This window comes from Apis mellifera, linkage group LG12 (genome assembly GCF_003254395.2).
Source record: "Apis mellifera strain DH4 linkage group LG12, Amel_HAv3.1, whole genome shotgun sequence".
Lineage (NCBI taxonomy): Eukaryota > Metazoa > Arthropoda > Insecta > Hymenoptera > Apidae > Apis > Apis mellifera.
The window spans coordinates 9,713,049-9,725,258 of NC_037649.1; the positions used below are offsets into that span (position 1 = coordinate 9,713,049).

At 46.3% G+C, this 12,210-nt stretch overlaps 2 protein-coding genes across 4 annotated transcripts in view; one reads left to right on the top strand and one right to left on the bottom strand.

Moving 5' to 3' along the window:
- The window catches only part of LOC552397 (Krueppel-like factor 6), a 232,705-nt gene that overhangs the window by 13,778 nt on the left and 206,717 nt on the right, over positions 1-12,210 (bottom strand). For 2 of the 3 annotated variants that reach the window (XM_624769.5, XM_006566934.3), the window contains 2 exons: positions 7,070-7,367; positions 2,791-3,002 (listed from right to left, as the gene is read on the bottom strand). In XM_624769.5, the coding sequence (XP_624772.2) occupies positions 2,791-3,002; positions 7,070-7,367 (510 nt within the window). The remainder of the gene's footprint in view (positions 1-2,790; positions 3,003-7,069; positions 7,368-12,210) is intronic. The other variant, XM_026444405.1, reaches the window with a different exon arrangement.
- Positions 452-852, top strand: LOC107963967 (serine protease inhibitor 3). The gene is made up of 2 exons (XM_003250905.4): positions 452-567; positions 663-852. Exons 1-2 carry the CDS (start codon positions 519-521, stop codon positions 848-850), a joined length of 237 nt encoding a protein of 78 aa, XP_003250953.1. The 5' UTR covers positions 452-518; the 3' UTR covers positions 851-852.

The window sequence follows — 12,210 nt, forward strand, 5'->3', positions numbered from 1 at the left end:
GCGCGAAACGTGTTCGAATATACAGCGTATTCTTCTTAAGGGATCGCTCGGAGAAATTTTTTGGAAAAGTTTTATCGGTGGTCGAGTCGGGTGGAAATTTTCAATAGTAGAAAAATTAAGAAATTTTTTTTCGCCCGAGGAAGCGCGTTAATGAAGTGTGTTTAATGGATTCGATATCTGATGTTCGATCACGAAAACAAGTTGTCTCGTTTACGATGTGATCGTAAACAACAAGTTTTCGAGTAAAAAAACGTGTTTCCGCTATTTATAGGCGCTTTCTAAAAAATACGTAGAAATGCGTCACAACAAAGTTATATTTTTTATGTGGCCTTAAAGTGGATTGGAAGGGTCTATATAACGCGTTACGTAATATTCTATGTAAATTGTGAACGATCGATAAACAAGTTTGAAGAAAGTGGGGAAAGGTCGATGTGGTAACGCCGATGACACGAGAGTACATAAAGAGTGGCGAGGATCGGTCGAGGAGACAGTGGAGAAAAGTGGCGAGTTAGAGAGAGATGTCCTTTAAATCCTTCTTGATTCTGTACGCCATCGCGATCGATCTTGGTAAGTTTCCCGCGAAATATTTAACACGCATTTTTTTTTTCTTGTCCTATTGTTATAACCCCGTATATATATAATTTGTATAATTTCGAACGAAGCGATCCAGAAACCGATGATGTGCGTACCGGGTAAAAGTTTCTTCGATGGTTGCAATACGTGCACCTGTACCGATGACGGAAATTTCATCTGCACCATGACCGCTTGCGAAGATTACGATCCCGAAACTGACACGTCCGTACCAGTGAAGATTTTAGAACCTCCGCCCGATTTTTGGCAAAATTCATAATGTAACTATATATATATATATAAAATATACATATTTCTGTGTTAAGACCGTTTATTACACACGTTTATATATTACGACGTAGAACGACTTGTTCCAGGAAGAAATTGAGAAAAATGGAACGGAATGTTTACGACGTGTCATTTTATATTTAAACGGACGAAAGATACGAATCGAGGAGAATAAAAGCGTTACGTTGAAAACGGAATATCTAAAGCTCTCTTCTATCATATCACATTCCTCTCGTCATCGTCGACCGATCCAACTCAATCGCGATATTTTTCCTTCGGGGGTTCCAGGTTGAGCACCGCGATTACACCGCCGTCTTGGTTCAACCATGGACCAGACAAAAGATCCTGGTTCTCACGACCACGCCCTCTCCCCGCCGCCTCTGCGCTCTGCCGTAGACGGCGGCAATGCCTTCACGAAGCTACCTCTATCCACCGGAAATTCCTCGAGCCGCGGCTCCTTCCACTCCGTGTGTATACACACACGTGTGGCCGGCCGCGGCGCGTACACGAAGCGTTGTATAGCGCGCGATGCGCTGCGACCTCTTCCACCTTCTCCCTCTCTCTTTCTCTTCGAGGCGATAATAAATGGCCGGCTACGTGTGCACCAACGAAACGCGGGGGACGTTCTTCTAAAAATGCATACTCGATGGATAGTATTCACGGTCACTTTGCCCGCACTATCGAATTTCTAAGCGGCTCGAGACCGAGCACGTTGCGAATGTCGAAGACCCCTGACCCCTCCCTTCTCGCTACTCTTTCTCTCCGATCCCCCTTGAAAAACCCGCCGCGCTCTATGGGACGACGAATATGCTTGGCATTCGGAGGCGACCCACCCAGAGGTCTTCTTCCTTCCTTTCGCACGGAGAGTATCGATAAAAAAAATCCTCGAGATCGACGCTACTTTTGCACCGATTTTCCTCTCTCTCTCTCTCTCTCTTTCTCTCTTTCCACCAGATGGAATCAAAGGCGGTCGATGAGTAATGGCTCGTGGTCGTGAACCCGTCCACGGCGACAACCGGTTATATGGTTATATATTATCCAACTACGTTGAGGACGCATTATCGTTATCGAGACGGATCTGGAGAATCTATTTGTTAATGACGGTGTACACACTCGGTCGAGATAACTCGTGGGAAGAGCGGTCTAACGACCGGGGGAGGGAGAGACGCGTTAATGTCCAGGGACCGTTGTTGCGAACCGAAAAGAGAGAATCTTTTACCACCTCACGAAATGTCACGAGGAGTCATCCTATCCTTGTTGCCGTAACCGAAGAGAATCTGGAGAATATTGTCCCGGCAATTAAGCTTCTTTAATTTCGCCGCCTTTCTTCCTCGGAGGCGGTTCCTCCTCGGTTTCTTCTCTCGGTTTAATTGTTTCGCGCACACCTCGCTCCGTCACCTTGGAATGGTTTCAACTTGTGAATGACGAAACTGCGGGAGCAGTGTTCACACGTTTCACGTGTGATGAGCGTGAATCGTCATCGGCACCGGAACCAAACGTGTTGAAACGTCGACGAAAGTGGAAAGATTTATGGAAATTGATAAGACACGATCCTTTTATTCCGCGTCTGCGAATAATTGATTCGATGTAATCATTCAACCACGAAAATTTCACCTCGAGTGGCAGTCTTCTCTTTGATTAGTTGATCATTTTTCTTCTTGGTTTCGCATTCATCAATCGGGTCTACTCTTTCAACGACTCGTTAAAAGCGTGGAAAGAAGAAGGGGGATGATGGATGATGGAAACGCGATTCGAATAATTTGACAAAATTAATCAGGAAAACTTTGCCTCTTCCGTTTAATCGGTTACTAATTTTTCTCCTTCTTTCGCATTCGATCGGGTCCTAACTACTCGTTTCAACCATTCGTTGAAAGAAGAAGGAGGACGATGGAAACGCTATTAAAATCAATCGATCTAATTTGACGAACTTACCGGTGTGGGTCCTCTTGTGAGCCTTGAGGTGGGAGCTCTTGGTGTACACCTTGTCGCAACCGGCCACGTCGCATCTGTGAACTTTGCGCCTCTTCAACGCGTCGCCGCATTCGTTGTCCATCGCGAGGCTGCCGCCGTTCCCTCCGACACCGGCGTTCACCCTTCCGCCGATCCCTATTCCGCTCGCCAGCGCTGGACGCTTGTGGAACACCCTGAAATTTCGAACCACCGATCCCATCGAGAACAATCGGACATAAAACGGTAGAGAGTTTCTCCACGAGTGAATCCGAGTTTCTTCCGGGGGAACGGGAGGGTAGTCGAGGAGGAAGAAGGAAAGGATGCGGTCCCCTCGCTTCTTTTGCGACGCGTCGCGTCTCGATCCCCGCAGCGATCTGTTTTGATCGCAAGAAATTCGAAGGAAGGATCGATTTCAATTCGGATATGGATAAGAAGACGTCTTCATCGTTATTATATATCTCTCTCTCCTTCCGAGTTTACCCTTCGCTCTGAATGAGAGAATGGATCCGAGACAAATCCGAGCAGCATGGATTTATACGGGAAGTTTTTCGTATGCATTATTCATCGATCGATGTGCTTCCGATTATGACCGGTTCGAAAGGAGAAAAGAAAAAAAAAATGAATCTTAGGAATCGAATATTGCGGTCTAATCGAGAGAACGAGGAAAAAAGTGGCGTAATCCTCGCCAATTTCTCTCTCTCCTTAATACATATCATCGAGCAAGAGGAAAGAATAGTCGTGTAAAAGAAAACGGAGAGGTTTTAATTTCGAATTGGCGGTCATTTAAGCGTAGCGTTAATTACGTAATTGTATTTTCTTTTTAGAAGCGCTAGTGCGTGCGGTTATATAGTAGCGAAGTATACTTTAAACGCGTCCATAAATCACGAGCCCCTTGAGCGAAACGCGCTCCATTTTGCACTCCATTCCCATGCATATTCATGAATTATTTGTCCATTATACCGCGGCCAACGGGGGTAAACGTTGATACTCCATTATCGTTCGCGATTTACGCGCCGATTCATTACAATTTTAAACCGCTTAAACCCCGCGTCGATGGAGTGACTAATCGTGAAAAAGAAAAAGAGAAAAGAGAAAAAATACACACACGCATACACGTACACGTATATTGAAATATTTCGAGCACGAAGGAGAGCGGAGCACCGATAATAAACAAGAAAATTTCTCCTTTTTAACGGTTGGAGAGTCATCGATGGAGTCAGCGATCATCGGGCAAATCGTTGCTCGCAACGACATGCACAGGTTATTCAACTTTGAGGAGGCTCGCTCAAAAAGAAGGCGCGTCGAACCGATCAATCTTGGCCCGGCTCGACACCCGGCGAAACTCGTTTCGCCGCCGAATTCGGTCGCCGATTGTCTCTCTGCCTAACCGATCTCCCCGTGGTAACCGTTCAACGATAATTTAAGGTATCATCGGAAGGAATTCGATGCACACCCGACGCGCCAATTTGCCCGGCCCATCGAACAACGGAACGGCGCCGATTCCACGAATCCTCGCCGTGTATTTTAATCCCGGAGAGATTCTCAAAGCTGGCCCGTAACGGAGCCGAAATTTAAGGGCGTCCTTAAATAAATCTTTGTCGCGCGTAAATCCCCGCCTTCCCTCGAATAAACAAAGTTGCGGAGCCCACTTTCTATACGAACACGTCCCGATAATAAACGAACTTTATAACCGGGAAGAGAAATTTTTACACGAGTCGGGGATATATTCGCTGGCTACCGCTATTCAGAAAACCCGGATTCGCAGTTTCAGGCTTAAAACGGCACCGATCGGTATCACTCACGCGTTCAGGGAAGAAGTCCGTATTTCATAGGGGAAGCAAGACTTGCCTCGCTGTGCCCGCAGCTCGCCCGTTTAAACTGGCATAAATCTGCTTCCATTCGCGATATAATCCCTCCCTCGAGTATATATAAATATACGAAAGAAGGGAAATCTTTTGCGCGATTTTTTAATTTCTACGAGATCGATTCACGATTTTCATAATTTGCAGATGGAAATTCCATCTGCATTATGGCCGCTTGCAAAGATCCCGAAACTGACACGTTCGTATCAGTGAAGATTTTAGAACCTCCGCCCGATTTTTGGTAAAATTCATAATGTAACTATATATATATAAGATACATATTTCTGTCCGATGTTAAGATCGTTTATTACACACGTATATACTACGACATATTCCAGAAAGAACGACTTGTTCCAGAAAGAAATTAAGAAAAATGGGACGCAATGTTTACGACGTGTCATTTTATATTTGAACGGACGAAAGATACGAATTTCCACGAGATTGATTCACGATTTTCATAATTTCCTGATGGAAATTCCATCTGCACCATGACCGCTTGCGAAGATTACGATCCCGAAACACGTTTGTACCAATAAAGATTTTAGAATCTCCGCCCGATTTTTGGCAAAATTCATAACGTAATTATATACATAAAATATATATTTCTGTCCGATGTTAAGACCATTTGTTACACACGTCGACCGTATATATTACGACGTACAACTTACTTGTTCCAGGAAGAAATTGAGAAAAATGGGACACAATGTTTACGACGTGTCATTTTATATTTGAACGGACGAAAGATACGAATTTCCACGAGATCGATTCACGATTTTCATAATTTCCTGACGATCCTCGGATCGAGAGGATTGAAAATTTGAGCCGAGGAGAGGCATTTTATGGGATAATTAATATTCCGGATGGAAGAATGCAGGCATTTGTTCGCGCGATAATTCCATCCTCGAAATGATCCGCGGCGTGTACGTACGCGCGAGGGAAGGAGGGCCGTCGAATGGATCATTGTTTCGAAGCGAGTAACCGGTGGAAAGGGCGAAGGAGGAAACTGGAAAGTACATTTGTCGTGAAGTATTGCCGCCGCGAGCTCGCGGCGGTTCCTCCGCAGGAGGGCGGCCGACATGCGGGTACCGATGTAGAAACGGTGCGTGTACACGTGCGTGGCCGGCGTCCCTCTCGCGTGTGGAAGTCGCGGAACGATGCGCGCAACATCGAGTCCGACGGAAACGGACAACCGAGCCGGCCAAGATTTACGAGGAACGCCGGGTATAACTATCGGTTAACGGCATTGGGACACGGAGAGGACAGGCCTCGATCCTCGATCGGATGCTGGTGACGATTTCACGGTACGCGCGATCTACGGACACGGATCCATCGGGCGGCCTTATACCATTATTAGGAATCGATCCCTCCAAAAAAGGGGGGATAACAACGACTCGAGTTTTACGGTTGACGTCGAATTTGGATTTATTAACGTCGTTAACTGAATCGTTTCTTCTGGATGGTGAACAGTTTCCATAATCGAGACGAAGATCGGAACGAGCGACACGAGCGACATCGATTTAACCGTCGTTCCACGACGGTTGAGAATTGTCGAGAAAATCTTTGTAATAAAGTCATTGGCGCCGAAACGAGGATCCAGAGGAGGAGGATGGATCCAAAGATGGAAGGATGAAACCGTTATGTCATCGTCTGTCATCGTCTGCCATCGGCGAGAGGAATTATTCGAAAGACTCGAGATCTCGTCGATCTTCGCGGATTCGATGATGCGCGGTGCAACACACACACACATATACATATACATACACATAAAAGAATGGTTGGAAAGAAATCGTGACGCGTCGTATGAAATGAGGTTTGTTAGCGTGCACCCGGGTGTCACGAGATTACAATGTTTTCTAACGTCGGCCGCCTTTCCGCCGGGATCGGGTCCGCTCCACGATGGAAAACACACTCGCGGACCGCACGAGAGCAAATTAAACGAGATTTACAACGGGTGCACGATCTCGTCCTATTAACCCTGGACCGCGGTGGTTGTACGTTCGATGAAATATGACGCCATCTCGCGATATCCCGCTGTTTTTCGACTTTCGATTTCGCAAACCGATAATAAAGTCACTCCTCGTGTCCAGGATGACGTAAATCCTTCGTCGATCCTTCCAGGATGATGCGATTATTGAAAAAAGGCATGAGAAAAGGAAGTAAAATTTCGACTCGAGCAAAATATTTTCCTTTGAAGAAAAATTGCGAATTCAATCGTGATCATCCTGTTTCCTCCTCCTCCTTCTCCTTCGAGCAGAGAGGAATCCGTACAGGATGTACACGTGGAAGGAAGGTGTGTGTGCGGCTGTGTGCACGTTGCTACACATCTGTCAAGAGCGTGGAAAGAAAAAAAAGGAAAAAAAAAAAAGAAACGGGGCGATACGATCGGTAAAAGTACTTACAGGGACGTTTCCTTTATCCTCTGCAACGCGAGGAGGGCCGCCGAGGGGGAGACGAAGACGGGATCGAGCGGTTCCATCATGCGGACCGACACGTCCCGCTCCCTATCCCTGTCCCTTTGCCTCTCCCTGTCGCGATCCCGCTCCTTCTCCCGATCCCTCGTCTCCCTTATCCCCGATTCTCTGTCTAGCTGCCTGTCCCTGTGCTCGTTCTCCGTGCTCCTCTCTCGCACCCTCTCTCGTTCACGTTCCCGGTTTCTGTCCCACGCTGTTTCGACCACAGGCGGCAAAGGAGGCGACACTGGAAACAAAAATTCATGCAATATTAATTAAATTGTATTCTCTCTCTCTCTTTCTCCTCATAGAAATTTCGATAATTCGATCGATATTTCGTGGAATATCTATCTACGCGTGACGGAGAATCGTGTGCCGAATGGATCGAAAGAAAGTCGATTATTAACGCCAATTTTATCGACGTATATTATTTAAACTCGCCGATCCACGTCATAAATTTCTCGTTAATAGTAGCACGTTTTTTGGGTTTCAAAGAGAGAACCCTGAAAATTCGTTTCGATTTATCGTTTCGCGCAATTAAACGTTTTTTAAAGAAAAAAGATACGAGTGAATATATGTATATACATATATATCTGTTAAATTAATCGTGTCGGATTTTGCAACTTTGTGATTACGAAGGAAAAATAATATCTACTATGTTCGATTGCTCGTTGTTAAAAAGTTGTGTCGATATGCGATACCGCGATTCCTATTGGCCGTTAGAGTATTTTTCTACGATCCCTCCGACCCCGTGACAGCAGTATTGCTACGTTGCGCATCATTGCAACGACCCGTGGCCGACAAGCACGTTAAATGTCCGTGGCATTACTAATTAATACGCGTAATGGTCAATAGATTGGCGATCGATCGTGGCTATAAGCGGGCATAGAACATGGAGCGTAACGTAGGGACGGTTGTTTAACTTTTGACCATGTGTCTCGCCGCTATCTCCGCGTCTTTTCGTTCGATTATCGAACGTCGCCTTCCCGATAATTCCGCTTCGTAACCGACGTGAAATTATAATTTCCAAGGTTCACTTTGTTACGCGACAATGACTTACGTTTTTTACGATAAACGTAATTTCGTTACGATACGCAATTTGCGTATTTCTACCCAGAGGCGTTTTATAATTCAATCAAACTTCCTCTTCTTCTTTCGAATATCTCTTCCTTAATCACGACGTCTCCCTCCCCCTCGTGTCGCATCGATATCCGCATCTTATCCACGTCCATCGATGGACAGAGTTTACGTCCTCGAAACGTTGTTCCTCCCCTACCTCCGTGGAAACTTGGCTCGGCGAATTCGATAAATTCGCATCGGTCACGAGACTCGTGTACGCAATTCGAGGGAGACACGAATGTATTATTCGGGAAACCGGTTTCACGGCGATTGATCGAAGGGAAAAAACGGGAGGAGGCAGGAATCTCCCCCGCTCAACTCGGTTGTGAACTAAGCTACGATCCTAAGATTTTAAAGATTGGAAATGTAATTAAACAGGAATCTTAAAAAGGAGAGAAATTCTTACGACTTTCAAAATAATTCGAGGAATCGATCTTCCCCGAAGTTCAAGAAAAATAGTTAGATTCTCGAGAGATGATCGATCGATTTCGAGAGAACGCCGATGCGGCCGCGGCTGAACAAGGCTGCGGAATATTGCGTAACGCACGCACGAACGCGAGTATCCCTCGAGTTGTTGGTCGTGAATCAACGAGCAGGAGATTTATGCAAACGGCCGTTTATGCTCCACCAGGCGCGCGCCATCCGACAGAAACGCGCTCGAACCCGAAGATGCACGACTGGGAAACGAGCACCGTGCTGCCCCCTCCTCGTGTTTCGTGGATTTGATGGATCGTCGGGGAGATTGATTTTTAATTGAATCGAACCCTCGTATTTCACCGAGCCGACCTTTTTGAATTCGTGGCGTCGTAAATACCCGCGATTGACACGCCACGCACGCCCCGCTCTTTTCTTCGACCTCGTTCTTCTTCTTCTTCTTTCTCCTTTTTTTTTTCTCCTGTATCGAACGAGTTCCGCGCCACCGAATTCCCGTAATAACAAGAGGGATTAATCTCCTTCTATCGTGGAAAATTTCAATATAAAATACAGATCTCGTGGCCCTCGTCATTGTTATCTGAGAGATCTCGCGAGATCGTCCAATCGTATCGAAGGAATCGTTACGATCTTGGAACACGTACGTAACAGAGCGTGCTATTATTAACCGTATAATATTTCCCTACCTCTCCACCCGTTTCGCTTAATTAGCCTTTGCTTTCCTGGGATATCTTTCTTTCTATCCTCTCGATCCTCCGTTTCTCCGCCCAGGCCATTTACTTTTCCCCAATACGATCGCAAAGTTTCCGTTTTATTTTCTTTCCTCACGTGTTATTATTATATTCTTCCCGTTATCTATCACGAGGTTCGTTCCTTAATTTAATTTGTTTCCTCCATCGTCGCCTCGCCCACGCGGGGTCAACCCCGAGGTACGTCGAGCGTATTCATAATCCGCTGTTTCAACCGCGTTTCGCCTTCCTCCTTCCCTCTCTCTTTCTCTTTCATCCTCGCGCCCCCTCTTCTCGCCAACTCCTTTCTCTCGGCGCGTACACGCGCAAAAGCACGCCTCGATGACCCGGCCCCCGGGTGTACATTCGAGGGGGATAATTGATAATGTTAAACGCGGGGTTAATCCGCCGATTTATGGGCAGAGTTTCTACCGTGGATTTTTTTCGAATCTGGCAAATTGAGGGATAATAGGCGGACATTAATAGGCTCGGCTGGCGGGCTATCGAACAGCGAAACGGGGAGATAAGTGAAGGAAACGGCGGAGTCGCGCACGATTAATTCACTCGGTTCGAGGTGAATTAATGCGCTCGACTCTGAACCAAGTTTTGACAAGTTTCCAAGGGAAAGAAAGCGTACGTGTATGTACATATACATATAAATATATATTTCAATGCCAAGGGATTCATCTTCTTCCAAAGTGAAATTTCCTCCTTGGAAATTTTACGAATTACGCGAGATTATATTTATCGTGATTCGGTTATCAGGATCATTATCAGCGGTTTATGGAGGATTCGAAAGCGTACTCGAGGGTGCAATGACCTCTCTGGCTCTGGTCGATAATATTAATTAACGAGAGGGAGGGAGGGGGGGGAGAAAAAGTGGTCGAAATCGATAACGTTTGGGTGATGAATCGCGTGGTTCTCCGTTCTCGCGGTAACCCGACGTGCAGCATCATCGATTATCGCGTATATTGCACGATCAGGCGGCGTGGAGAAATATACATGCTTGAACACACACGTGCGCGTGCACGAGGACGAGTCAGGTGGGTGGTGGACATGCCACCCGCATCGCGCAACTCGTTAGACGCGAGTTTTCAATTAAATTTCCGGTTTCGCGCGGCGAAACGGAGATTAGAGGCAATCTCGATTAATCGCGGATTAAGATTTCTCCCCCTTCTTCATTTATCGATCGTATCGTGCGACGAAATTTAATCTTCCGTAGAAAAATATTCGTGACACGGAAATTTATAATGCGGATTGAAAGGAGGAAGGTTCGAGTTGGAAAGTCGAAGATAAGATATCTCTTATTAAGGAGGGGAAGGACGGTTTGTTAGATTAATGCGCTCGAGAATGTGTAATTATTTCTTTACTCTGGCGATGGCTCGCAAATTGGAAGCTTTTATAATCGAACCTCGTGGTGGCAGAAAGGGAATGCGTAATAAAATCGTGCACGAGCGATCATCCCCTCTCGAAGAGAGATGCTTTATGTCTCTGTCGCAATTAACCGCCCCCTTGCGCGCGCTAATCGACCAAGGTGTCATTATACCGTATAGGTAGTGAAAGTAACGCGGAAACGTGTTCATTCGTGCGCACGAATCCGTCTCACGAAAAATTCAGGCTTTATTCTTTATCACAGCCACCGATAAATAACACCTGTCGCGAAGTAAGATCCATCGAATTATTCTGTCTCCCCTTTATTTAATTTATACCTTTCGCAATGGATGTCCCGATTTATTTGCATCCTCGATCCGTCGAAAATCACGCGATATTATAATCCCATCATTTAGAAATTTTGCGGGCAAAAGCGACGGAAGAAAGGAAATCTCGGGGAGAATCTCTCTCGGAAAGAGAGAAAGATATCGTCGGAGATGTTCTCGATCGTTTTGCGGACGAATCGTGGTGCTCGCGGCAAGCCTCCTCCGATTGTTCCGCCCACGCGTTGCTCTCCACCTCCGCCTCTGAGGTGGAAAAAGCGCGTTGCGACCGAAGAAGAGGTCGAAGAAAGTACGGTTGCGGAAGTAAGGCCAAGGGAGGGCCGAGTTCGTAATTACAGAGGAGCGAAAAAGTTTCGAATCGAGCGCGTTCTGTTCCGATACGTACCTTCCGGGCTGGAGAAGATGAATTATGCGCTTTCGATCGACGAAAGTCTCGAGGTTAACGTCTTATTCGAATCGCACACGGGTCCCTGTGATTATCAGCCAGAATCCCGGCGGAGCCCGGTGAGAGCGAGTATCGGCACCGATTTTATGGATGTTGGTAGCGCGCGAAACTGTGCGAAAGGGACGGGTCGCAACGTCGAATTTCATCATTATCGCGCTTTTTCTTTATTATTCCTGGGGAATGATTTAAATAATGCGGGGTTTCGGATCGATTCGGTACGAGTTCGAGACACGTTTATTAAGGAGGTTCGAGGGGAATGGGATTTATTTTAATCATCGCCCTCTTTATTATCATCGTTCGGCAACTCGATAATTTGGAGTCACGTCGGCTGTGTACACTGTATACGAGCCTGAATTGCGAAACGCGCGACATACTTTTTGACACACGTTCGCGTTGTGAGTTATCGTTTTATCTCGAGCATTTCTTGATGAGTTTCGAGATAACGCGTGGATCGAAAGCAACAATTAAAAAGACGGAATAACGCTCAGCCTTCCTCGGTCCCCGACGACTAAGTGAATCGTCCGTCCCCAGAAATCATCCATCCTAGAAACTTACTCCACTCGAAGCGACAGCCACGTTAAAGAAAAGAGCGAGCTCGAGAGACAGGTTGGATCTGTGGCGAGCTTCGCTGCATTATCGGCGGTCCTCGAT

What these genes read in the sequence shown, in the direction of transcription:
- LOC107963967 (XM_003250905.4), top strand. Translation starts at nt 519, where the DNA reads ATGTCCTTTAAATCCTTCTTGATTCTGTACGCCATCGCGATCGATCTT. An exon ending in CGCCATCGCGATCGATCTTG is followed by an intron (nt 568 to 662) that starts GTAAGTTTCCCG and finishes TTTCGAACGAAG; the next exon opens with CGATCCAGAAACCGATGATG.